The 26,156-nt window shown below is 39.9% G+C and overlaps 1 protein-coding gene across 1 annotated transcript in view; it reads left to right on the top strand.

Annotated features, from left to right (window-relative positions):
• The window catches only part of FAM91A1 (family with sequence similarity 91 member A1), a 44,613-nt gene extending 19,823 nt beyond the window's left edge, over window positions 1-24,790 (top strand). The window contains exons 15-24 of the mRNA XM_047725404.1: window positions 2,401-2,533; window positions 6,605-6,753; window positions 8,493-8,627; window positions 8,778-8,891; window positions 12,803-12,875; window positions 15,422-15,571; window positions 17,541-17,645; window positions 18,389-18,512; window positions 19,822-19,891; window positions 21,871-24,790. Of these exons, the coding sequence (XP_047581360.1) occupies window positions 2,401-2,533; window positions 6,605-6,753; window positions 8,493-8,627; window positions 8,778-8,891; window positions 12,803-12,875; window positions 15,422-15,571; window positions 17,541-17,645; window positions 18,389-18,512; window positions 19,822-19,891; window positions 21,871-22,053 (1,236 nt within the window). The 3' untranslated portion in view covers window positions 22,054-24,790. The remainder of the gene's footprint in view (window positions 1-2,400; window positions 2,534-6,604; window positions 6,754-8,492; window positions 8,628-8,777; window positions 8,892-12,802; window positions 12,876-15,421; window positions 15,572-17,540; window positions 17,646-18,388; window positions 18,513-19,821; window positions 19,892-21,870) is intronic.
• The last annotated feature ends 1,366 nt before the right edge of the window (window positions 24,791-26,156 follow it).

Below are 26,156 nucleotides of genomic sequence, written 5' to 3'. Positions count from 1 at the left end.
TTGGTGTCTGCCTCATTTCCCACCTTTACTCTAACAGTCACTTACACTTAAAATACTGAGTGGATGAATGGATTTTGTGATTTTCAAAGTGGTTTTTGGACCTTACCTCTCACTTAGCATGATTTGGTTTTATGAAATGTGGTATAGGGGAGCCCCTGGGCGGCTGTCAGTTAAGCATCTGCCTTTGGTTCAGGTCATAATCCTGGGGACCTGGGATTGAGCCCCGCATCGGGCTCCTTCCTTTCTGCCTCTGCCTGCCGTCCCCCAACTTGTTTTCTCTCTCGCTAGCTCTCTGTCAAATAAAATCTTAGAAATAATTAGTCAATGTAAGTTTTTAAATTACATTTTTCTAAAATAGCCTTTGTTTTTGTTTTTGTTTTTGTTTTTTTTCCTTTGCTATGACTGTCTAAGATCTCCTCTTCAGCAGTTTTATTTAAAGTTTTTGTTCCCCTTGTCTTAAATCTGGAGCAGCGTCCACAGGTACCATATTTATGTCCACTCTCACTAGCCCTGTTAGCATCTTGAAGACTTCAGCCGTAGCTGCTCTTAGGCACCTCTTCCCCTACATGAAAATAGCCTGATTTGTCCTTAGCTCTAAATCTCGATTGCCCTTTCACGGTTTTTCCATTCCCTGGGTTTTTTATTTTTGTCTTTTTTGTTTGTTTTTTTTTTTGTTTTCTGTTTATGCTAATAGTTTGTGTGCTGAGTCTCCTCCTTGACTAGTAATTTTGGTACCTTTTGCGCTTCAGTGATGAACTCTGTATATTAAATGTTTTACTTAGAGGATTTTTGATGATTCCATTAGTTTCTTTAATAAAAAATGACATTTTTTTCACTCTTCCTTCTCCATAGGATTTTTAACTTGATAGTGCGGAATTATATTTGAGATAATCCTTTGCAATTAATTGGTCTTTCATTTTTACCTTTATACATCCATTATTCCCTCAATGCTTTTAGTATCGTGTTAATCCCATTTCTAATGTATGTATATCATTTTTGCCAATAAATTTTTTATTTTCTAAGATACTTTTTTAAAAAAGATTTTATTTATTTGACAGAGAGAGATAACAAGTAGGCAGAGCAGCAGGCAGAGAGAGAGGTGGAAGCAGGCTCCCTGCTGAGCAGAGCGGGTCTGGATCTCAGGACCCTGAGATCATGACCCGAGCCGAAGGCAGGGGCTGAACACACTGAGCCACCCAGGCGCCCCTGTTTTCCAAGACATTTTAAGTTCTCTTTTCCTGATTTTTATTTTTCTCACCTCAACTAGTCTTTTAGCCCGTGTAACAATTAGAAGATCACTTTATTTTTTATATATCTATTTCGTTTTATGCCACCTAGCCATTCTTGGGAAGGCCTTTTAGTCTGAAGTTTAGTCATTAAAAATAGTTTCTTTAAAAAAAAAAAAAAGTTTCTTAGCTATTTTTTAAGAAGCCTCGTCCTAATTAAGCTTAGTTGGTTAATTTTTTTTTAAGATTTTATTTATTTGAGATTGAGTGAGTGAGAGAGAGAGAGAACATGAACAGGGGGAGGGGCAGAGGGAGAGGGAGAAGCAGGCTTCCCTCAAAGCAGGGAGCCTGACTCAGGACTCGATCCCAGAACCCTGGGGTCATGACCTGAGCCGAAGGCCAACACCTAACTGAGCCACCCAGGCGCCCCGGTTGATCTTATTTTTAAATGCCAATCTAATTTAGTCATTCCTCTTGTAGACCTGTCCTTTCATTTCCTGTGTTGTTTCTGGGATGTGTGTATTTTTACATGTTAAAGAAGCACCTGACTCAGTGTCAGAAGAGCATGCGTTAAAACGTAAGGCCAGTGAGCACAGGGGTTTTGTCCGCTATTCTGTCCCTACATCCTAGACGGATCATACCTAGCACATCACAGGGACTCGGTGAATCCTTTTCGAATGAATTTAAGCTGTATACTCAGTAGTGTGGAAACAGTGATGTTGAATCTCATACTCCATTGTCCCTTGCAGCCAGTGATGCAGAATGGGGGGGGGCATAGTGACAAGAATTAGAAGCATAATTGGTGACCATAGATTGGAATACTTTTCTGGATGAAGCAGAAAATAGATCTTAGCTTTTTTTCTTTTTTTTTTTTTATTAAGCACCCTATTTGAATCCTATGTGGGAGATAAAACATATATAATTGAATCATTTAGCATTAATTGGTTGCTTCAAATTGTTAGTTTTACTTGCTAGGATAATTTCTGTCATCTTCAAAGATATATTCAAATGGAAACTCAGCCGAGATTTAGGTTAAGATTTGTCTCAGTATTGCCTGGGCTAATTTTTGGTTTACTGAGTCTTAATAGTGTTTTAATGTCTGTACTATATGGTTATTGTATATTAGGATGAATGGTTTGAGAGTGATACTGCAAAATTTATTTTCTCGGTTTAGGTTCAGAGCACTGGTGAAGGAGAAGCACAGAGATACTTCGATCATGCACTCACTCTGAGAAACACAATATTGTTTCTGCGTCATAATAAAGACCTAGTTGCGCAAACTGCACAGCCAGACCAACCGAATTATGGTATGATAAATGTACTTGATTTTGAAGACATGACCCCATGGAACTTCTTTCTAAGAAATTAAACCGGTCACGCTCACTTATTTAATCATCGCTTAATGCATTTGGTGTAGACGGCGTGTTGAATTTGCAACTAGAGGCTTGTTTTGTGACTTCGCTTGTCAGCTCTTTCTTATTTTACCTTTTCTCCTTTCTCCTGTGCCACCGACATTTGTAGGATCTCCGTGTGCTTAGTACCTACAAAAACGGTTGGAGCGTTAACTTGTTTAAGTGGCTGGATGGCATGTAGAACAGGCCTCGGGTTGAGGGGTGAACAAAGCCAAAATGTAGTGATTTAGGAAGCATACTGTTTCCTGAAGGAAAGGTCCCATTGTAGGAAAGGAATAAGCAGGAGTTTCCGGTTGAAGTGCTGTTGTAATACTTACTGAAGTATTTTACTTAAAAAATTAAAAAAGAGAACAGAAAACCTTGTTAAAGAGTAAAAGAAAGAAGGCAGTGGCAGTTCTAATCTGTGATGAGCCCTGACGTGGCTCTTGCCCTCGTCTGCACTCTTGGGTGTGGGATAGGTGGGGGGGGGGGGAGGGGTTCCCAGACTGTGGTTGAACGGATAGTAGGTCCTAAGAAGGGCATTGCCACCCAGGAATGCTTGTTTTTAAAAAGATGGCACGGCTTGGGCACCAGGGAAGAGTATTCGGATCCCGTCCTTGCTCATTCACAGGAGCTGCGTCTCAGAACTCCGTGAATTCTTAGCACTATGAGAACATTGAATTTCGCTCGTTTCTTTCATTTACTTAAAATTTAAGTTCTGTTTTTCTGGCCGGGAACCAGTGGTTTCTGAGTCATACCCAGTTACATTCTCCTTCTTTCACCAGCACCTGACTTTCTTTTCAGCTCATTTTGAGCATTTAAGCACAGAATCGTTGTCACTTTACAGAAGTGGTCATGGAGATGAGGACAGAGATGCTGGGTAGTTGAGCTGAGTGAAGCCGGACACGCTCAGATCCTGGTGACTGGCTTCTGCAGCTGTAGTATGTCAGGCTCAGAGTTCTGCTTTAGCAAAATCAGGACTGATTTCATGCTGGGGTTCTTTCTGAGATTGTTCACAAATAGTTGCGACTGAATATTAAGTCACCAAGTGCCAAGAGGCCAGAGTACTTATTCATAGGCATTCGTTAATGGTAACCATTTTTTGGCTACCAGGTAGATCATGTGACCTAAGCAACGAGCAGCACAATCTTGAAGATGTCTTTGTATGTAAAAATCCTGAAATTACTAGGACTTTTTAGGGACTTAGGGAGGTAATGGATTAGAGTATTTGAAATACTCTGTCATAGCCATCTTGAAATATACCATCCTTTCCTGCACATCATAGTGTCCAGGAATCTTAGTGCTGGTGACCAGTCAAATGTAACTCATTTTATAGGTAGAGAAATTAGCTTGTTTTGGTCAAATCTTCTGCCCATTTGTCCAGTATGGATTAGTCGGTGGAAGACATGGGATTTAAGTCCATGTTTCTTCAAAAAACATTTTTTTTTGCTCTATCCTGTTTATTATCTTCTCTTGAACATTAAACTATTTGTTGATTTATTCCTAAACAATCTGTTGCTTAGTAGTCTGGACTAAACTTTGTTTTTTTACCATGAATGGTCTATGTACCAGAAAGTTAAATTGAACGAAAAACCTAAACCTTATCTGTATGAAAGTAGTTAAATATTATTGTAACTCGTGAGGTTGGTTTGATAGTGGACTGCTTTTGGTACTAGGTAGAGCTTTCATTGTTTAGTCTTTCCTCACTAAGATTTTTTATCTGACATTTTTTCACTCATAACTGATTTATCAGTTTTATTAAATTTGTTCTTGATTTCTTGTATGTAGTCAAGCATAATTTCTTTAGTCTTTTTTTTAAGGTTTTATTTATTTATTTGAGAAAGAGAGAAAGAGCAAGAGCCAAGTGGGAGGAGGGGCAGAGGGAGAAGCAGACTCCCCACTGAGCAGAGAGCCCGATGCGATGCGGGGCTTGAGCCCAGGACTCTGGGATCATGACCTGAGCCGAAGGCAGATGCTTAACCATCTGAGCCGCCCAGGGGCCCTTTAGTCTTTATAGAACTTTGCCCCTTCTCTCCTTTTCCTAAACCACCTGCTTAGCTCTCTTTTCCTTTAAAATGAACCTCCCATCTGGCTCCAGCCAGATCTGTCTTCTCCCCCTCACTCTCCCACCTTGTTTGCTGGCTGTGTGCGACAGATGCTCTTCCTGATGTCTATGACTTGCTCTCCTCCATTAGCAACATTTTATTTGAAAATACCTCAAATTTACAAAAAAGTTTTAAGAATAGTATAATTACTTCGAACCCAGAATTTGGGAGTAAGTTGCATACTGTGATCTTTGTCCACAAAATTATTCGGGGGGCGTTTCTTAAGAATAGGGCTAGTCCCTGACATCCTCTTCAGAAGGTTAATTGCTACAGTACCTGCCATTCATATTCCAGTTTATCAGTTGACCCAGTAATGTCCTTAATAACATTTTTCCCCCTCAAATGCAGGATCTAGTTTAAGATCCAATACTACATTAAATTGTCATGTCTCCTTTATCTCCTTTATTCTGGAACAAGTCTGTAACCTTTTTTTGTCCTTTACGAAATTCTTATTTTTTTAAGAATATAGTCTCTTTTTGTTAGTTTTACTAGAAAGTTCCTCACGTTGGGTGTGTGGGATGTTTTGTTGTGATTAGGTTCAGGTCATACACTCAAGTCCAGAGTATTACCTAAGTAACGTCATGTTCTTCTAAGGGTATGACATCTGGAGGCATGGGATTCCCGTCCGCTCCCGTTGTGATACTAGTTTTGATCACCCAGTTAATGTGTTTTTGATTATTCTACTACGTAGTTAAGTATTCTCCCCTCGCGCAGCGACTCAGTAGTCTGTGGACAGGTACTCTGAGACCGTATACATCACCTGCTGCTCGTCAGTACCTCCCCCGGAGGGAGCGTCCAGTGTTGGTCCTGCCTGAACCATTCTTGTCTGTGATGGTTGTAAATTGATCATTTTTTTCCCAACTCCAGTTCTTCCGGTAACAGTTGGGACTGAGCATTTTTTTATATTCTCAGTATGGATTGATGAATTCCTGTTTTTTTCAATGGCTTATAATTAGTCACTGTTCTCTCTCAATTACTTGTGTGCTATGGTTGTCTCCAGTTTTGCCAGTAGGATTCCTTTCAAGCTGCCTCCAGTTTCCTTGTGCCATGCCTCCATCTTTTAAAAGAATTCTTACATTTGGGGCAGTTCTTTACTTTCTGGCAAAACCGTCTTCTCTTGTACTTCTGTCCCAGTCTTGGAATCAACCTTTTCTCCCAGGAGCCAGGTTTCTTTTATTAGAACATGGTATTCAGGAGCGAAGTCCTGGTACCAGTTGTGCCAAGTGCTTCTAGGCCCTTCCAGCAGACCATATGTTTTTTGGTTCATTCTTGCTTGAGGGGGAGATGAGCTAACTTTGTCTCCTGGCGTTTCTTTCAGCCTTATCTATCTTTTTAAGAAAATGAATAGGACTGGAATTTTCTGAAAGGGTTCTAGAATGGGAACACTGAATATCTGTTACATGCCGAGGGACTTCTTGCTTTATGGACCAGCAGTCTTGGGCCCGTATTGTTAATGAGAACTCTCGTTCCTATACCAAATTCAGAACTTGGCCGTGAAACTCTTTGCAGAAATTGGAAATTGGGGGATGCCAGGCCACAGCTTTTTTGTGGCCTGTATGTCTTCATAATATGCCACCTCCTGGGAACGGCTGGAGATGGAGAGGAAATGAGGTAGAGCAAACGCGTATTTCTAATACAAAAGGGAGTAGCCTCACAAAACCCCAGGAGACGGTTATCTTTCTAGATCAGGGAATAAAGACTGTTAGCTTTAAATCCTAAAGGGTCTTGGTGGTTTCTGAGGGAATTTGGCACTATTAATAGAGATACTCTGTCTGTTGGAGGGATGTTTAACCACCAGGACAGTTAGCGGCATTTTGTCTCAGACATTGCTGTTCCACCCTGTCGGTCTTTCATCCTCCCTGTACGCTTGCTCATCATCCAGGTTTTCCTCTGGATCTCTTACGCTGTGAGAGCCTTCTTGGTTTGGACCCTGCAACGTGCAGCCGAGTTCTAAACAAAAATTACACACTGCTCGTGTCCATGGCTCCTCTCACCAATGAAATCCGGCCTGTGAGCAGCTGTACCCCTCAGGTAAAGAGCCACTTGGAGCATGGCGAGTGCTGTCCTTTCACCCTTCCCTGTGGTGACTCAAAGAAGAGGTTTACCGGTTTGATCATGTTATTTCTCAATTTGCAGATGCCACATGCTAACATCAGCAACTCAGAAAGCAGTTTTGTATTTTATGCTGTTGTAAAATGTTCAGTTTATGAGATAGAGTTGGTATGTTTTATTCATGTTTCATCTAGTGACTTGGGACACATTGACGTTTTCTTGATGAAGGCAGTGTTTTACTTTATTACTGTTTTTTTTAAAAGATTTTATTTATTTGACAGAGAGAGAGATCACAAGTAGGCAGAGAAGCAGGCAGAGAGAGAGGAGGAAGCAGGCTCCCTGCCGAGCAGAGAGCCCGATGCGGGGCTCAATCCCAGGACCCTGGGATCATGACCTGAGCCGAAGGCCGAGCCTTTAACCCTGAGCCATGCAGGCGCCCCTCATGACTATTTTTTAAAGATTTTATTTATTTATTTGAGAGAGCATGAGTATGAGTGGGGAAATGGGCAGGAGGAGAGAGAGAATCTCCAGCAGACTCTGCACTGAATATAGAGCTCAACACGGGGCTCAATCTCAGATCCTGAGATCCTGACCCGAGCCAAAACCAAGAGTCAGACGCTCAACCAATGGAGCCACTCAGGTGCCATGTTGATGACTGCAGTATTTTAAAGGGAATGTTCTGGATGCTCTATGAAGGAAGCCTGGATTGCCTGCAGGGATAAAGTCAATTTAATTAGGAAAAATAAAGTGTCTTAGAAGTGGAGTTACGATTGCTAAATAAACCGGAAAGGAAAGACTGCTTGAAAGCTAGAACTCTGGGTATCTCACAATTGACTTATGAACATTACTGCTCTCTTTTTAAACATAAATCAGTTGTGTATTTGTATGCTTAGCAAGGACATTGTGGCCTGTACCGTTTTCAGACAGCGGGGATCATGTTGCTGTTCTTAGTGCTACATCCTGCCTTGTCCCCTAGATGTGCGAGGTTAATGGTGTAGAAGAAGGGAAGAGATCCTGGTACAAGGTTGATACTTATATGCTCTTCTAGCTGCCTTAGTGAGCATACCTCGCGCACCCCCAAATTTGTCCTCTATCCAGTAGGAGCGGTTATAGGTTAGCATTTACCAACTTTTTAAAAAAATAATTCTTTGTGTGCTCCCCCTGCAACTCTTTATACACACTTTCTCCCATTCTGTGACATGACTTCTAGGCCTAGTAGGAATCCATGAACTGAACAAATGATAAGATGGATGGAAGGTTCGCTAGTTCCTTTTGTGAAAAATCACATGTGATTAATGACAGTAACTGGCACTTTGAAATAGAGCTTATTAGATGACAGGTGCTGTTTTAAACCTTTTGGAACAATCTTACAGTGTCTTTACAAAGTAGATATTTTATCGTCGCATTACAGAAGAGCAAAGTGAGGTATAGAGAGTTATAGTGAGCTTCTTAAGATGATATAGCTTAGGGGACAAAGCCAAGATTCAAACCTTGGTGTTCTGCTCCAGAGTCCATTGTGTAAGACGTGCTTTCTCAGTTCTAGGATAAGATTGAAACTGTTTGAATGGAGCATTTGAAGTTTATTTTCATAGAGATAATAGCAGTTAACATCTATGTGAGGCATTACCTATTTGCAAGACTTCATCCTTGGTCCCTTGTGAGATGTGTCTGCTTTCATCAAGTATTACAACTTTATCTTCCCTGTTTTGTGATTCCAGCACATTGGACCAGCTATCCCAGAAGTCAGTTCTGTCTGGTTTAAACTGTACATTTACTACATCACTGGGCAAGGACCACCATCTCTTCTGCTGTCCAAAGGTACAAGACTTCGAAAACTGCCAGATATATTCCAGGTACGTTGTGCGAAGTGTGTCTCTTTTTTTTTTCTTTATTTGTGAGGAGGGTAGAATTTGGTAAGCAGTATTTTAATGACCTTCTGAATTTTTTTTCCATTTCTGAACACCATTTTATTCATCTTTTATTCATTTTTTTTTTCCCCATAGGGTTATGATCGATTACTCATAACATCTTGGGGCCATGATCCTGGGGTAGTTCCTACGTCAAATGTGCTGACAATGTTGAATGACGCCTTGACTCATTCGGCAGTTTTGATCCAGGTACCGTTGCTTTATTTGAAACAACCAATTTTGGATTTTGACTTGGAAGATTATAAGTTGTCTAGCTTTCTGCCGAGCCGCAGTTGGATGTCAGTAATTTGAGATTTGTAAAGCTGAAATGTAAGGCATCAGATGCGGGTTTTCGTGCTGGCCTTCGTCTAGCAGTGTGGGAATCGCAGAAACAACATGGACTTTGGAGTGAGACCTAGCTTTGAATTCCAGCTTCGTCTTTTGCTATCCATGTGGCTGTATTTACAGTAGTTGTGTTGAGCTAGAATTCACATAGCGTACAACCCACCGATTAACATCGTACAACTCCGTGGTTTTTAGTTGTAGGCACATGTGTCCACAGCCTTCCCCATGCTCATTTTAGAACATTTGCATCACCTCAGGAAAGAACTCCTGAATGCTTAGTTCTCCCTCCCTTATTCCCCAGCCCTAAACAGCACCTTACTATCTCTCTAGAATGCTTATTCTGGGCATTTCACATACATGGAGTCACGTAATATGTGGTATTTTGTCACTGACCTCTTTTACTTCGTAGAATTCTTTTGAGGTTCATCACATAGCGTGTATCAGTCCATCATGAGTCAGTACTACATTCCTTTTTATGGCCAAAGAAGAGTCCCTTGTGTGAATAGCATTTTGCTTTTCCGCCTATTGCTGATGGACATTTGGGTTTCCACCTTTCAGCTGTTACGAATAATGGTAATCACTGCTACATATGGTCATTTATAGGTTTTTGTGTGACCATGTTGTCATTTCTCTTTGGTGTGTGTCTAGGAGTGGAAATGCTGGGTCATATGGTAATTCTGTGTGCAGCTGTTTAAGGATTTCCAGACTGTTTTCCAGAGTGGCTGCACCATTTTACATTCCCACCAGCACTCGGTATTATCTGACTGGTTTTATTATAACCCTCCTAGGGTATGAAGCGGTATCTCACTGTGGTTTTGATTTGTATTTTCCTGATGCCTAACAATGGTGAGCCTCTTTTCTTGTGCTAATGAGCTGTGTGACGTTTTGAAGATACTTCTCTTATACTTAGTTTCCCACCTGTAGAATGGCCATGACAATATTTACTGTATAACAATGAAAAGTAATAGTAGCAGCTAATGAGGGGATAAGCAATTTATAGCCCTAGGATTATTGAATGAAATAGGACTGTGTGTGAAGTGTGCAGCACACTTTCTGCTTCATAGTAGGTTCTCAATAAAGATTTCATCAATTTATTCAACTAACAATCGTATGTGCCATATTCTGTGCCAGTTAATGTGGATATACAAATAAGACATAGTCCCTGAGTTCAAGGGATTTAAGTCTGGTGGGAAATGTTGCCTAAGCAGTCCATTTCGGTTCTTTCCTGAGTGCTGAATAGGATTATATATGGTGCACGCTTTAGAGTAGTACCCAATTCAGCCTTGAGGCAAGGAGAAGGGCTTGAGGGACACTCATCGGAGACCGTGAGACTCAGGCTGAGTATAGAAGGACGATACAGAAGAGAGCCCGGCCAGGACACAGGGGTTAGCAGGAATAAATCTCTGGGCAGAGATTTTTTTTTTCTTTTTCCCCGCTGCAACTTCCCTAGTACCTAGAACAGCACCTGGCTCAGAGTAGTTTCTCCTGAGTGTTTTGATGTACACTCCAGGCAGGCTCTGGAGTGGAGTGTACCTTGACCGTTTTGCTACAGAGCTTACACTGTACCCTCTAGATTGATGGCAGCCTGTAAAGGGTACTGAGCAGGGGATTTTTATGGTCAGTGTGTTTTGGGAGGATCAGCTTGGAGAGGATGCTACCCAGGTATGTATGCTACCCCCAACCCAGCAGGGTAAGAGACCTAAAGCAAGAAATCCGATTAGGATTTAGTGTACGAGTCCCGGTAAGAGGTGAAGGCAGCCTAGATCAGGGAAGTGGTAATAAGAATTGAAAGCGAAAATGGGTTCAAGAATTATTACAAATTAAGATGAATAGAATTGATCAGATGTCTGAGAAGGATATGAGAAGAGGAAGAGAATGATTCCTGGGGTGTTGGCTTGTGAAAGTGGAAGAACGGTGCTATCCCTGCTTGACAGAACAGAGGAGGAAGAGCCAGTCGCTGGGGGTCAGATGATGTGCTGCGTTTGGAGCATGTTGAGTATAAGGTGCCCATGGGACATGTGGATGGTGGTGCTATCTAATCAGTAATTGAAAATATTTTGATATCCAAGTGAGAGTGAAACAGGAGACACTGACTTGAGTGTCTGCATCAGCATGAGGAGGTAGTTGAAACCATGAGGGATGAAGTGTTAGCCAGGAAGGAGGAACACGAGGCAGGGTTTCATGGTGGGAAATGGCATAATGGAATGGGTTAGGTGTGGGCTCCAGTCAGTCTGTCTAGATGCAGATCTTGATTCTACCACTTATGAGGACTCTCGGGTGAGTTTGATAATCTTGAATTCCTTCGCCTGCAAACTGGAGATAATAACAGGTTCTGCCTTTATAAGGTTGTTGAAGCTTATGACCGAGTTGCATAATCTGCACAAAACGGGTAGAGTCCTACACGTAGCACTCAGGAAGGTCTCCCGAGATGTTCAGTGTGAGGTGGCAGTGGTAGGAGAAGCAGACAGGAGTTTCAAAGTGTTGGTTACAGAGTTTTGTTTTTGCTCAACAAGATGCCTTCTTTATTAAGTGGTATGGAAGAAATACACCTTGCTGGAATTCATAACAAAATCAAGATTTTGATTAAAACTACACTTTTGTTACAACAGTCTTGATTAGGGTTTAAATCGTAACTGTACCAATGAAGTTGAAAAGAACTGTCTGAAGAAACGTGTTTGCGTTGTTGTATGAACCATCTTAATGAGTGCTATTTTTCTCTGAAATGTTTTTTTTCTTTTATAGCATAGTACTTTGACTTCAATAATGTATAGGTTTTTTTGAAAGGGAAAAACGTATAGATCGCCAGTGTCAACTTAAATTTTCTATTATAACACCACTAAATGCATGTAAACATTAGATTCTTCATGTTTATTATTTTTACATGAAAACATTTGGGGATTTAAATGTAAAAAATCCTTTAAAACTAACAGAATTCAGATGAACATTAATTGAATGCAATAGCTAAAAAACTAAATTATGCATAGCATGGGAGTGGGGTGGTTAGACTCAAGATTTTTCTTAATTTAATTTTTGAATTAATAGAATCTTCACATAATTCAGAAATAAAACACTATGAAAAGATGCACAGAGAAAAGTGTTACCGTAGTTCTTATATTGTCTGCTCCCTTCTCCCCATTTCTCCTCCAGATCAGATACATTTATTAGTTTTTGCTATCGTTGTCTAGGATTTCTTTGCATGTGCGAGCCAATGCACAGTGCTATCCCCCTGCGATTTTCACTTAGCAAGTGGAGACCTTTCCGTTCAGTTCGTTTCAGTTCACTTTTTTCTCCCCCTCGCTGCTGCCTTGAAAATACATCCATTAATTTACTGAACCCCTGTAGAGGGGCTTTTATAATTATACAATCTTGAATATATGTCAGTGAATGCAGGTTTTTGAGTTTCGCATTCCCAGCTCATGATCAGCCAGGCAGTTGACAGTGGGATTCTTTCATCAGAACTACAGCTAACCCTTGTGCGAGCGCGCTCGATTTTAGTCTTCGCTGCCTCACCTCATGGACCTGTTAAATCGGCCTCTTTGTTTTTCATTAGCCATCCACTCCGTTGGAGACACATGGCCTTGTAAATTATAATATGCCCTCAAGATGGTCTTTGCTTGGTGGAGAAAAATTTAAAAAATTGTTGAAAGTTTTTTAATGGAATATTAATGTAGGGTATACCATCACATGGCATAGTCTTATTTATGGTTTGATGATCTGTTTGTTCTTGGAAATACAGGTTTCTTGTATACCTTTCAACTGTGTTTCTTCACCTTTAGGGACATGGTTTGCATGGGATAGGAGAAACTGTCCACATACCGTTTCCATTTGATGAAACAGAACTACAAGGAGGTATCTTACTTTTGAATTATATCTGTTTAACTTCTTTATCATTAATCTTTGTCAGCAGTTTGGTAGAAAACGTAGCAGGAAGTGAATTCTTAAAATTTTTCAGTCCTAGGTGCTTATGCTGCTTTTAAAGACTGTTAGCGAATATGGGGGCACCTGGGTGGGTTGTTGGTTAAGCGTCTGACTCGTGATTTTGGCTCAGGTCATGATCTCAGGGTCAGGAGATCAAGCCCCATGTTGGGCTTCACACTCATCGAGGAGTCTGCTTGAGATTCTCTCTCTCCTTCTGCTTCCCCTGACTCTCCGAGCCCTCCTGGCCCACTCATGCTCCTGTGCTCATAGATAAATAAATCTCAAAGAAAGAAAGGAAGAAAGAAAGGAAGGAAAGGAAGAAAGAAAGAAAGAGGCAAAGATAGTTTTCTGTCATGTGCCTTTTCCCACAAAGAACTAGTAGAATAAGACTCAGGACCTTTGAAGGAATGCTAGTCTGCCTTGGAGATGAAGAGTTTATCGGTGGGTCCCTGCCTGCTGGAAGACTAGGTTTTCTCTCTGTTTAGCCTTTCACTTTCCTTGTGTTGTTTATTTGGAGGCTGGGGGAGAAGACACTTCGTTGGGAATATTTCATGCTTAGTTGATTTTTTCCTCCCAATATTACATACTGTCCCTCCTACCTCACGGGGGCTTTTTTTTTTTTTTTTTAATTTTATTTATTTATTTGACAGAGATCACAAGTAGGCCGAGAGGCAGGTAGAGAGAGAGGAAGGGAAGCAGGCTCCCTGCTGAGCAGAGAGCCCGATGTGGGGCTCGATCCCAGGACCCTGGGATCATGACCTGAGCCGAAGGCAGAGGCTTAACCCACTGAGCCACCCAGGTGCCCCCTCACGGGGGCTTTTTAAGGTAATTTAGACCCAGGTGTCAATCAACATGTGTGTACTTTACAGTGTACGGAGTACTTGTATGGATTCCCTCTTTCGGCATTTGAGTTTGCCATTAAATATTATTTTTGCTATTAGAGAGGATGTGAGTTAGAGGTTGAGCTAAATTAAGCTAGTTAGAATCAAGGGGGGAAAGCCCTGTTTAAAGTTAGCTCTTTCTAGAATTGGATGCGAGCTACAAGTGCATTTGATGAAAGATGCTCACAGAATTTCTGTTAAAAGTAAATTTATTCTTCCTTCTGTTTATTATAGGAGATAACCCTCTCTCTTTTGAATGTTAAAAAGGTATATATATTCAAAAGAAAAACAGTATCTGATTTAAACTGCCATATATTCATACAGCACTTACATTTCCCACTCCATGTAAAACTGCTGTTCTGTACCCTTATGTTATGGTTATGTTTCTGGTTTCATATGTTTTTTCTGTATATTTCTGGTTCTTAGAGCCATGATGCTTGAATTTTTAGAGAGCAGTGAGTGGTTCAAGTAAACTTAGGTTAATTTATATAAGAACTTAATGTTCTTCCAGAATGATAGTAGTCACCACTTTCCCTTACTTCCCCAAAGTAGGGAAAAGGAAGGTTTTAAAAATATTTTTTTCTTCTTCATATAGCCAGACTGCAGAAGCCTTGCGTTTGAAGTTCAGTTCTCTTTTGCCTGTTGTGAATAAATGTGCGTGAAATTTGGAGAAGAGTTTTCGCTTCCAAAAAACAGCCCCTTTCTCAGAAATAAGTACTTCTCTGCAATTAAATTCTGCTACTTAATCCTTTGACACTTCATAAATTCTGTGGGAAAAATATTTGTTCACCTGAAGATACAGGCTAGTGACAACAGGATCTTCAAATGTGTAAAATCTTAAAAACTGATTAATAGCTCTCTTGCCTTGGGAGAGGATTGTGTGAATAATAAAAGAAAGGAATCTTTGTATTTGAGTATGGAGCATCTTTTTGTTTATAAGTTCACCGAGTTATGAGGAATTGCACTAATATTTGAATAATTTATTAAGGATATAGTTTCAAGTGCACTTAGTTTCAGTAGGAATAATTTTACTTTTAAAAATTTTTCAAAAACATGGTGTGTATTTAATACATTTCTTGGCAGAAGCCCAACAAGTAAGCATTTGAGGCAGAATAGAACCACAAAGAAAAGCCTTGAGAATTTGCCCCTGACTGGTCCTGTTTGCTTACGTAGGTAATTTGTTTTGATACAGTAAATGCCTCCTGGAGGCTGTAAATAATATGTGTATGCCGGCCTTTCACGTTCATGGGTAGTTCTTTGTTAGAATCAGTGTTGATAGATTAAAGTTCTAAGAGTTGATTCATAGGGGGCGCCTGGGTGGCTCAGTGGGTTAAAGCCTCTCCCTTCGGCTCAGGTCATGATCCCAGGGTCCTGGGATCGAGCCCTGCATCGGGCTCTCGGCTCGGCAGGGAGCCCATTTCCCTTCCCCTGTCTCTCTGCCTGCCTCTCTGCCTACTTTTGATCTCTGTCTGTCAAATAAATAAATAAAATCTTAAAAAAAAAAAAAAAGAATTGATTAATAGAAGTATAGTTACATTTTTGATGTCATGTTATAAAACTGTTTACTTAAAATGTGCTGTCAATCTTTGTCCTCAGAGTTTACTCGTATCAATATGGGTGTTCATAAAGCCTTGCAACTATTAAGGACCAAAGTGGACTTGCAGCATTTTTGTGGCTATGTCACTATGTTGAATGCTTCTAGCCAGCTTGCACACCGAAAACTCAGTGATGCTTCTGATGAACGAGGTCAGCCAACAGTTGGGTTCTTTGAATTAAGATCATTTTGTGGAGTTGATCACAGTCTTAATACTTAAGAAGCAGGGAAACTTCTGTGGGGATGTTGAATTATTTTATGCTTGGTGTTTTTTCACTAAGATGACGGCATATTCTGTGACATTATTTGGACAAACCAGTTGTTGGGATGGAGAAAACACTACGCGCCCAGCTAAAGGGGTGCTAGCCTGGGGTTGGAGTATAGAATGGGTGTGGGGTGTTAGCCCTGTCATCTCTGTAGGTTTTAATTTAAGTCCTTTTGTGGGGTGATGGCTTCAAGACTTCAGTCTCTGTGTAAAACTGTTTCTCAAGTAGAATGAACAGTTTTTCCCATTGAAGCTTTCTCTTTCTGTCAAAGGCATGACTGTCTCAGTAACCCAGGCCTGTAATCTTAATCTTTGTCTCTTCCTTCTTTTGCCATGATGGCCATTTAGTTTCCACATTCTGTGAATCAGTCTTTAAAAATGTCTCTCATATCCTGTCTTCCCTTCTCCGTTTTACATTTGCTGTGACGGTCACGCTGGTCTGCGTCTCAGTCATCTGACCATGAGCTGTTGGAGCCTTGTCCTGCTCGTTAGCCTTCCTGGCCTCATTCTCCTTCCTCTGTCTCCACTCTAGCCTTCATGCTAGAAAATCAGACAACAGCTGATTTTCCTTTTTCCTTTTAATTAAAAAATGTATTTTCCCATCACCTTCTGCTTACTGATTGTTTTTGCTCTGGAAGAATTTTGGCTTGTATGTGGCTTTGGTACCAGCTCTGGTCTGTGACTCTAGAAAACCTTTCAGTTCAAACATCTGCTGTTGATAGATGTTGCTTCCCTAAGCCTCTTAGCGTGGAATCCTGAGTAAATATGGTCCATTGCTCGATGTCCAGTGGATTGGCTTGGCTCCCTTTGAGTTATATATCCAGCCTTGGTCCTTTACCTTTGGCCGGAGAATCTGAGTAAATCTTAACAGTTGGCCGCCACATAACACAGGGCATTTTCCAAACGGGGGTATGGGTAAGGCAGTCATTTCAAAGCATGTCTGCTACAGTCATTTTTATTTCTTTCACCGCTCAAACATTTATGGAGTACCCACTTAGGTGCTGAAAGGATTGAAATTACTAAGACCTAAGGAAGGGAGACAAGCCAGTGAACCAGCCTGCCTTGTAGTGTTAAGAGGCTGCGATAGAGCTTGGCAATGGCTTAATGGGCTGCCGTAGGACAGAGAAGGTGCATCTCGGCCCATCTGAGCTATCAGAGGAGGCTTCTTAGAGAAGGTAAAGTTTGAACTCAGTTTTGAAAAGTGAGGCTTTGGGTACATAAAAGATGTTTGTTTATTTGGACAGTAGCAGCCTTTCAGGCAGAGGGAACCAGGCAGAAGAATAGCTCTTCTGGGCCAAAAGAAAGAATTTGTTGGAAAGTAGTAGAAAATGAGAGTAGAGAAGTAGGTAAGGTCAGGAGATCTTGGAGGATCTCATGTGCTAAAAGATAGGAGGACTCCGAATTTTGAAGAGGAGTGACATAATCTGACTGCATGTTTCCATGGGGATAGAAACGGCTTTGGTAATGATCTAAGTGGAAGTCTGAACTTGTGTTCTGACTTTAGAGTCCTCGTTTCCTGGGGCCCGGGTTTCCCCACTTTGGCGCCACGTACATTCTGAGCTGGACAGTTCCGTGTTGTGGGGCCTGTCCTGTGCGTTGAAGCATCTTTAGCTCCCTGGATATCAGTAGCGCCCCTGTCCCCATGCATGACAGTTGCATCGGTCTCCAGACATTGTCAGAGGTCTTCTGGGGGGCAGGAATGCCCCCTAGTTGGGAACAGCTGCTATAGGCTGAAGACCCTTCGTTGTTCTCCATTGTCATTCCTGTTGCTGGAAGTCTTCTCTCCCTTTAGGGCTGATGGACGACTTGCGCCAACTATGAGAATCCTAACGTTGTGTATGTCTTTTCATTGCAAGGAGAACCTGATTTGGCTTCTGGCTCGGATGTAAATGGGAGTACAGAGTCATTTGAAATGGTCATTGAGGAAGCAGCTATAGACTCGTCAGCAAAACAAAACTCTGGTACGGCTTTAAGAATTATTTGCAGTTTTAGGGGCACCTGGGTGGCTCAGTGGGTTAGGCCTGTGCCTTCGGCTCAGGTCATGATCTCTGGGTCCTGGGATTGAGCCCCGCATTGGGCCCTCTGCTCAGAAGGGAGCCTGCTTCCCCTCACTCCCCGCCTGCCTCTCTGCCTACTTGTGATCTCCCTCTCTGTGTCAAATAAATAAAATCTTAAAAAAAAAAAAAAAAAAGAATTATTTGCAGTTTTAGACTAGCTTCAGAGATTTAACTCTTCTGTTAAATTATTTGGATGTCATTTGTCTGCTCTGATTATCCATAGTGGGCCTTTTATTTTAGTAAGTATTCACTAGGAAACATGTTTATGTATTTAGAATAACAATGAAAATGTTACAAAAATAGGACCTGAGAACAATGACTTTAGTTTCATTTTTCCTGTGTTAAATTCTTTCATCTTATTGATGTCTTACAGTGTCTCTCTCTCTCTTTTTTTTTTTTTTGGTAAAAGGCCATTTTGAGCATCTGGTGAAAACTCTGTGCCTTCCCCCCAGAAGCATGTACTTAGTAAAGATTCTTCCCTGTTGCAGAGATCACTGACCCACCCTAAGTCCTCTCCCCTGTGAAGCCCATTGGTGGACCCCAGGGGTAGGAGGAATGTGAAAATTTCTGGATGTCCGTTAAGAAACCCTGGTCAGTTAAAAATTTGTAAATACGTATGTGATTAATAACTATAAATTGTCTTGTAGTTGCCACAACAGAAGCAGATTGGGTTCCTCTCGAACTGTGCTTTGGAATTCCATTGTTTAGTTCAGAATTAAACCGGAAAGTTTGTAGAAAAATTGCTACACATGGCCTTTGCAGAAAAGAGAGGTAAGGGTTTATGTTCACTGTCATCTTTTCATCCGTGAGGCTTAGCCTGTCAGTTGCCACATCTTATTTTCCTTTATTTCAAACATGAGCATAGTAATAGCCTTGTGTCTATTTGTTGATTGTATAAAGATTGCTAGTTTAAGGGTTTTACTATATTTTTCAAAATTAAACTTTAGCATCTCAAAACTTTGACACGTGCAAATACTGGGGGCACATATTTGGTTAATTTTAATTATGTTAACTTAGTTACCCGGATTTGGTTAGAGTGTGATAGAAATTAGCATGCTTATGTGAGATCGTGCCTAGTGTTTGTAATATGTATGTCTCTGTAGAATGTTTCCCTTGTGTACTTCTGTCCCTCTGAGCAAACACACTCAAGTTATGTCATGTAAATGGTGATTCTTTTGTTGGAATTATAGCTGAATTTCTAAATTTTCTTCAGTTTCGCATTTTCTAAAGTGAGCATGTATTACTTATCAGAGATGACGTGGAGGTTTGTCTTGCATGCCGACTCTGATCCATTGGGAGCCCTTGCTAAGAGGCAGTGTTGGAAAAGTTTTACGACTGTTGAGCGGAGAGAAATGTCCTTGAATCTGACTGTCGTGGCAAGGGTGTCTGGGAGAATGGATGTCCACAAGTCTCCTTGACTTCTTCATTTAAGAAAACAAAGTTGGATAATAATTCATTCAGTTGACTTAATAATATTTTATCAGAAGATTAAAAGTACTCAGTCGACACAAATTTCAGTAATTCTCCAAAAGTCATCTACATGAATAAAAAAGTAGAAATACGATACAGCTTTAAAGATTGCCACCATAATTGTTACCGGTTTCCATATTTGAAAAATACTTGATTTTGGTGGGTTGATATATAGTTATTCTGTCAGACCTTTTATCAGGATGTATTTTAAAATAAATTTGGGTATTTGAAGTTGGTATCATACTTGTCATTCCTATTTGAAAAGTTCTCTTTCATTTAACATTTGTATTTGCTGCTAATAGTTTAAGCTTTTGCTAACGGTAACTTCTCAGTTTTGGTTTTATATGTGATTTTTTTATTTCAAAATGGTCTTTTTAGGCATTATTAACTCCCAGTTTTAATATTATTAGATTGATGAGAACCATGGCAATTTTCATTGCCCCCAGGACAGTTTCATTGATGAGAACCGTTGAAATTTAAAAAAAAATTTATGTGATTAATCGGAATATATTTACATATATAAATGCATTTAAGTTGCTGAAATTAAACTCTTGCGAGATATTCGTTCTTCTCATTAAATTTGTTTTAAACTTTTGCCCCTGTTTTTCAGCCTTCAGAACCTCTTACATTCCAGTAGAAAACTCTCTCTACAGGTCCTTAACTTTGTTCACTCATTCCAGGTAACAAAATTTTAAAAATATGGTATTTGCATAGAGCTTTAGAGGATAGGATGCAGAACACTTCCATGTTTGTCTTGGGTCTCCACAGTAATGAAATAAGCATTAATTTTCATTGGTAAATAAAGATGCTGAGATTTAGGAAGTTCATTTTCTTGCGCATGATTTACTGGCTGGGTGGAGAAGGTCTAAAGCTGGGACTCTGTTCTGTGCCAGGGCATCGTTCAGCAGAAACGTGTTACGCGGCTCCCGTGCTGCGTAACTGCGTAACCACACACTAGGTGCTAGTTGCTGGGTATGATCTGCCTCTGTTAACTGCAGTAGTTCTCGGTTGGGGCTGAGGCGGCTGTTTGTAGTTCAGGCCAGTGCTGTAGACCTTTTGTCTTCCCCTCCCCCAGGGAAAGAAAGGGTACTCCGTAGATTTGATTTGTGGATAAACTTTTGGACAGAAATATTTCTGTTTAGAATATCTGATCCAGTGTTACAAAATCATTATTTTGGAGTTCTGTTTCATTTATTTTTTTCAATAACTGCTTGAGGCTGCCAGACCCTTTACTAGGAGCTGGGGAAGCAATGCTGTCCAGGACACTAGTAGAATTTATAATGATGTTTGAGAGACAGAAGATAGTGGAGTGAACATTGAAATATGTAAGTAATTACGGATTTCAGTAAGCACTTTGAAAGGAGCCAGATTCCTTGGGATCTGATGGAAGCCAAAGGGAGACCTAATTTAAATGGACAGAGATGATACATAAGCTGAAACTTCCTAAGAGGTGGAAAAGAGTATGTTGTGCAGAGCTTAGTAGGAGCAAAGGTCCTGTATCAGGAAAACACTCTGTGTCCAAGGGAATGAAAGGGAATGAAAGAAGGCTGGTGTGGCTGAAGCCTCATGAAAGTGGTTGGGGAGGTGGGGCATTGGCAAGAGGTGAGGTGGAAGAGGAGGGGAGGCAGGGTCTTCTAGAGGATAGTAAGCAATTTGTATTTTATGCTCGAGTGCAAAGAGAAATCATTAAAGACTTTTAAACAGGAATGACATTATTTCTGATCAACTTTTTAAAAAGATTAGTTACTATTTGGAGAGCAGATTAGAAAGGGACAAGCTTGTTCAGAGACCATGTGAGAGTTTTTGGTAGCTGAGCACCCTCTTGAATTAAAAATACCCCCAAATTCTGCATGTATCCATAATAAAAGTTTATTACCCATGTGTACTGTTATATCAATAAATTATGTATATTATAAAACATAACACAAAAATAGAAATTCTGCAAGGATGCAGTAGTTGATACAGGATTTCTAAAATTTTTGTAGTCCCATACCCCATTTTGGAGACCACTGGCCTAGACTGTGGTGCTGGGCTGTGGTGAATGAATAAAGTGTTGTAGGCAGATTGCTGGAAGCTGGCAGTTAATTCAGGGTGAGGAAAAGATCGACGGTGAAAGGAAGGGAGGAGTCAGGCATGATTCTCCAGTTTCTGGACTAGCTTGGTGTGTGGAGTAGGGAGGGCAGGGGAAAAGCTTGGAGGGTGAGGGTTATGGACCTGGTAGGTGTGGAATGGATGACGAAACACCCAAGAGCCGATGTGAGGGTGTCAGCCTGGAGTCCTGGGGAAAGGTCTGCCCTAAATATGTGAATCTGAGAGCCCTGGGAGCGCATGGAATGTTCTGGTGCTTAATGCTATGTGAGGGGTTTTTAGAGATTATCTAAGATTGAACCTTTGTCTTCTCTTACAGTCTCATAGCCCATTATTTCTATTTATTTCTAAGCACTTACCACAGTCTGACTTGTACTAGCCATTATCGCATTGCGGTGATACCTGTCGCTGGTTATCTCAGGGTCTGTGAGGTAGAGATCTGCGTCTCCCGCAGTGTTTTGCGTTCCATAAACATTTCTTGGGTCAGCAAAGCCTGTATTTATTATGGGCTGTATGAAGTAGTTTGGTAAAATGTTGCTTATAGGATTTTTCTCCTTTCCTTGTCTCTCAGGAAGGTGCTTCAACCCTGGACGTTCCCGCCGAGGCCGGCTTTTCCAGCGTGCTCGCGCCGTCCTGCGCCGAGTCGGGCGTTCCACTTCCGGCAAAGAACTTAATATTTAAAGATGGCGTCTTGTCAGAGTGGAGTGGACGGTCACCTTCCTCGCTTCTCATTGCTAATGTCCATTCGCAATAATTTGGTTCCACCCTTCGTTGCTCACACTTCTGCCTTTTTTCTTTCTTAACGTTAGCTTTATAGTGCCAGCCACTAAAAAAGCATCGTGCTGCGGCAGCGCAGTTCACGCTTCACTGATGTTCCACGGTTGGGGAACGGGTTCGCGTTTTCTGAAGTTTCCCTCATTATGGCACCTCCTCACGTCACAGAGAGCTTTTTAGCAGCCTGCACTGTATTTTTTACCTTGAGACAATCTGCATTTCTTTTATAAAACTGAGGATATATACTTTATAGGCTTTACGATGACTGTTACCGTTTATAAGCAGTCACTATGAATATTGTAGTGGTAATTTTATATGTTAGTTTATCAAACATAAATCTTGTTTAATTTTATATTTTGTTACCTACTCTTTAGGGGATCATGGGAAGAGGCGGAACTCTTCCCCTAAAAAGGCTTCTTGGTACTTTAAAGTAGCAAAACTATAAAACAATAAACATCCAGTTTTGAGAGATGATACGATGGGGCATTAAGAATTTCTGTGGATGTCTGTAAATTATGTATATGAGTTGAACGTTGTCAAAGGTATGTAAATCAGCATAGTTATGTATAACTTAACCTTGATTTATAAGGTCTTAACTCAGACTATCACTATACATTGACATCTCATGAGAAGCTTTGAAAAACATTCTATTTTTAAACCAATGTTTATATGTGGACTTCCGTTGTCACTCTGGGCTTTATATTTTCATAGAGTCTTTATGGAAGAATAGAATTTATTTTCCACTCTTGTAACTGTGGCTGCTGCACGTTTTCACCCAGACTGATTCTTTGTTCAGTAGCTTTACCAATGAATTGTTACGAAATCGAATTTGATGTTTTGAAACCAAGGATTGTGATTTTAGGTTAGAATTACATATTAGAGGCATTAAGGCTATGTCTTCTGATAAAAAACACTTTGGTGATAAACCTGCTTTGAAGACTTTCTTAGGCAATCTGGATCTTAAATTTATGTGACTAGTTTTGGAGGAACTGAGAAAAATTTGAGTAATTTCAAAATGTTTCTTTGGTCATTGGTTCTTTTAGATATCAAATGGTAATAAGAATAATTGGAATCAGTTTCTAGATTTTCTAAGTTACTTTCCTTGGGAAGTTTGTGCAGTGTTATAGTTTAGTGTAGTTCTTCTCCTAGGATAATGGTTTGCTCGTTTAAAACTGTAACCAAACTAACTGGTCAGACAACATATATATCTAAAATACTAAAAGCGTTAGAAAATTCGGGAATGTTAGAACCTAAACATTTTTGCTGATAATTTTTGTTATTTATAGAACTGGTATTTGTGTACTTAACATACTTCTGGAAATATATGCCTTTCTTAAAACTGTTAACATAACCATGCATTCAATACCATGGCCTACCTATAGAATTGAATATCTCGGAGCAGGTCACCTGTGACACACAGTCAGTGCTGTGTTTTGGGGTAAGTGCAGTAACGTTTCGTTTTCTACTTTGTCTTATATGAGGTAGAAATCAAGTGTATGTTATAAATGTTTGTCTATAAAAGGAAAAATACATACTAATATTAAAATAATTTCTTATGACTGTGAATCACTCATTTATTTTTCCAATAATTGATATTGTACATTCCTAGTGCTATTAGGTATGTATGTAACTTTTATAGTTTTTCAACAGAAAGTTCTAAGTATTTCACTTGATCAGGGCTCTTTAATCTCATTTTCATCTGCTTTGTTTATATTAACTGTAGTTATTTTATTTATTCCTGTGTTAATCTAAGCCTACAGTAATGACATGTACACTAATAAAGAATCGAATAATCTGTAGTTGTTGGCGGGGAACCCAGTGGGTGGAAAGTTGAAAACTTAAAATATGGGAGTGATTTGCTGCTGTATTTCCTTTGAGAGAGAATGGAGGAAGAATTGGAACCTAATAGTGATCATGAATTTTAGGGAAAGTACTGGCAAAACAGGTGGGCAACTCCCATGAATGAGGAAAGGTTCTGAGTCTCAGTTGAAAAACCTCTCATACTTTTAAGGAGGGAGAGTCTGCTTTTTAGAGCTGTTAGTAAAATGTGAAAGCTGCTTTTGTGCTTTGCTTTATGAATTTGGCTTTGTTTCATCCGTGTGTTAACTCATGGAAAGATGCAGCTCCTAATCCTACAGGTGTTGATCCAATTCAACAAAACGTTAAATTTTAAGTGTAGACTTCATTTGCCAAAGAAGACTTATGAAAGAATTTTAAAGTAATTTCATTTGGCTTTGTGCTACCTCCCCTTTCTTTTCTCCCCTTAATGTACTTAAACCGTGGGAAACATTCTCTAGAAACCAAGGGAAAAATATCCCAAAGGACACAGAATTTGGTGTGGTACAGTTTCACCTCTCAGGTGGGTCTACAGAAATGGGACTTTGTGTCATTTAAAACCATACCTGACTTTCTCAATTCCTTTATTTCATTTTAAATCTGTGATCAGATGATTTTGTATTCATTTTTTGAGGGAATATCAGTTTCTTTTACTTGATGTTGTCAATCTTCTCTGCCATTCATGTTTCTCTTTTATGTTCAATGTTTCAAATACAGTTTGTATTTAAAGATTTTAAAGTACCACAACTCTGTAACTGAGTACAGTGGCTTGTTTTCTGGTATGATGTTAATATTCTGCAACAAAATGTATAAAGTGTTGTCAATTTGATTATTGACACATATAATATGTTTACAAATAAACTGTGGTGTTGATCAAATTACTGCAAAAATGTGTATATAATCTCTAAGTCTCTTTCTTAATATTAAATATAGCCGTGCGTTCAGTGCTGTGGCTTTTCTTTTCTTTAATGAGCTTTTAATTTCAGATTTAGAAGACATTTCGGATTTATAGAAAGGTTGCAAAGATAGTCCAGAGATGTTTTCTACACCCTTCCCCAAGCTTCCCCTAATGTCACCACTGTATAAACTATGGCATATCTGTCAAAACTCAGAAAACTCAGACAATACTGTTTACTATACTATGGACTTAATTTGGTATTTATCTGTCTTCCGCTAATGTCCTTCTGCTGTTTCAGAATCTGATCTAGAACACTGCATTGCATTTCTTTCGTCATTGATGCCTCCTTTGTCTCTTCCAATCTGTGACAGTTTCTCAGTCTTTCATGACCTCAACACTATGAAGAGTGCTGGTTATTATGTAGAATGTTCCTTAATAAATGGGTTTGTCTGATGTTTTCTTGTGATTAGATTTGAGGTTATGCTTTATCAGGAAGGATACACAGAGGTGCTGTGCCCTTCTGCACCGTTTCACATCGTAGGGTACCTGATGTCTGTAGGCATTACTGGTAATAGCCCTTCATTGGCTAAGTTGGTGTCTGCTGGGAATTTCCACTGTAAAGTATTTTCCCACTTCCTGTACTTTTTGCCTTTGGAAGTAAATTACTAAGTCTAGCCCACAGTAAAGTGGAGGAGGGTAGTATCTATATACATTACTTAGAATTTTTCTTAAAATTTGTTCCTCTTTCCTATTTATTTGATCCTTTGTTTATATTAGTAATGTGATCATGGCTATTTATTTTATACTTAGGTTAAAATCTAATACTGTTATTTATTGTGTAAATTGTTTCAACTTGGGCTGTTGAGCACTCTTTGAGGTTGACGCCTAAATTCTTTTGATGTGCCTTTCTTTTCTTTTTTTTTTTAAGACCATATTTTTACTTTCTAGCACTGCCAAGTATTATCTTGATGCAGGCCCTAGAATTAGCTGTTTCTCCAAAGGAACACTGGTTGCTTTTATCGAAGACTGGTATTTAGATACCAAGATCTGGGTGTTGGGTGTGCTTACTGCTACTGCTTCTACGGTTTTTTGGTGAAATGTGCTCAGAGTTACTATATGCGTACTAACCAGTATATGGTACACATCTCTATAATTATTTCTTGATATATCTGTATATATGTTGAATTAAACATTCAGTTATACTCACTGAACCAGCACTGCAGGATTCATTTTAGTTTTGCCTCTGTGTTCGTTTATAACTTTTTTCTCTAAGAGTGAGAACCCTGGCTTCTTTATAATTTATTTGCTTATTTGTTGAACCTTGGAATATTTCTAAAGTGGTTTTGGAA

The sequence above is a fragment of the Lutra lutra genome, chromosome 4 (assembly GCF_902655055.1).
Source record: "Lutra lutra chromosome 4, mLutLut1.2, whole genome shotgun sequence".
NCBI lineage: Eukaryota > Metazoa > Chordata > Mammalia > Carnivora > Mustelidae > Lutra > Lutra lutra.
This window is presented reverse-complemented; position numbering and strand designations above follow the sequence as displayed.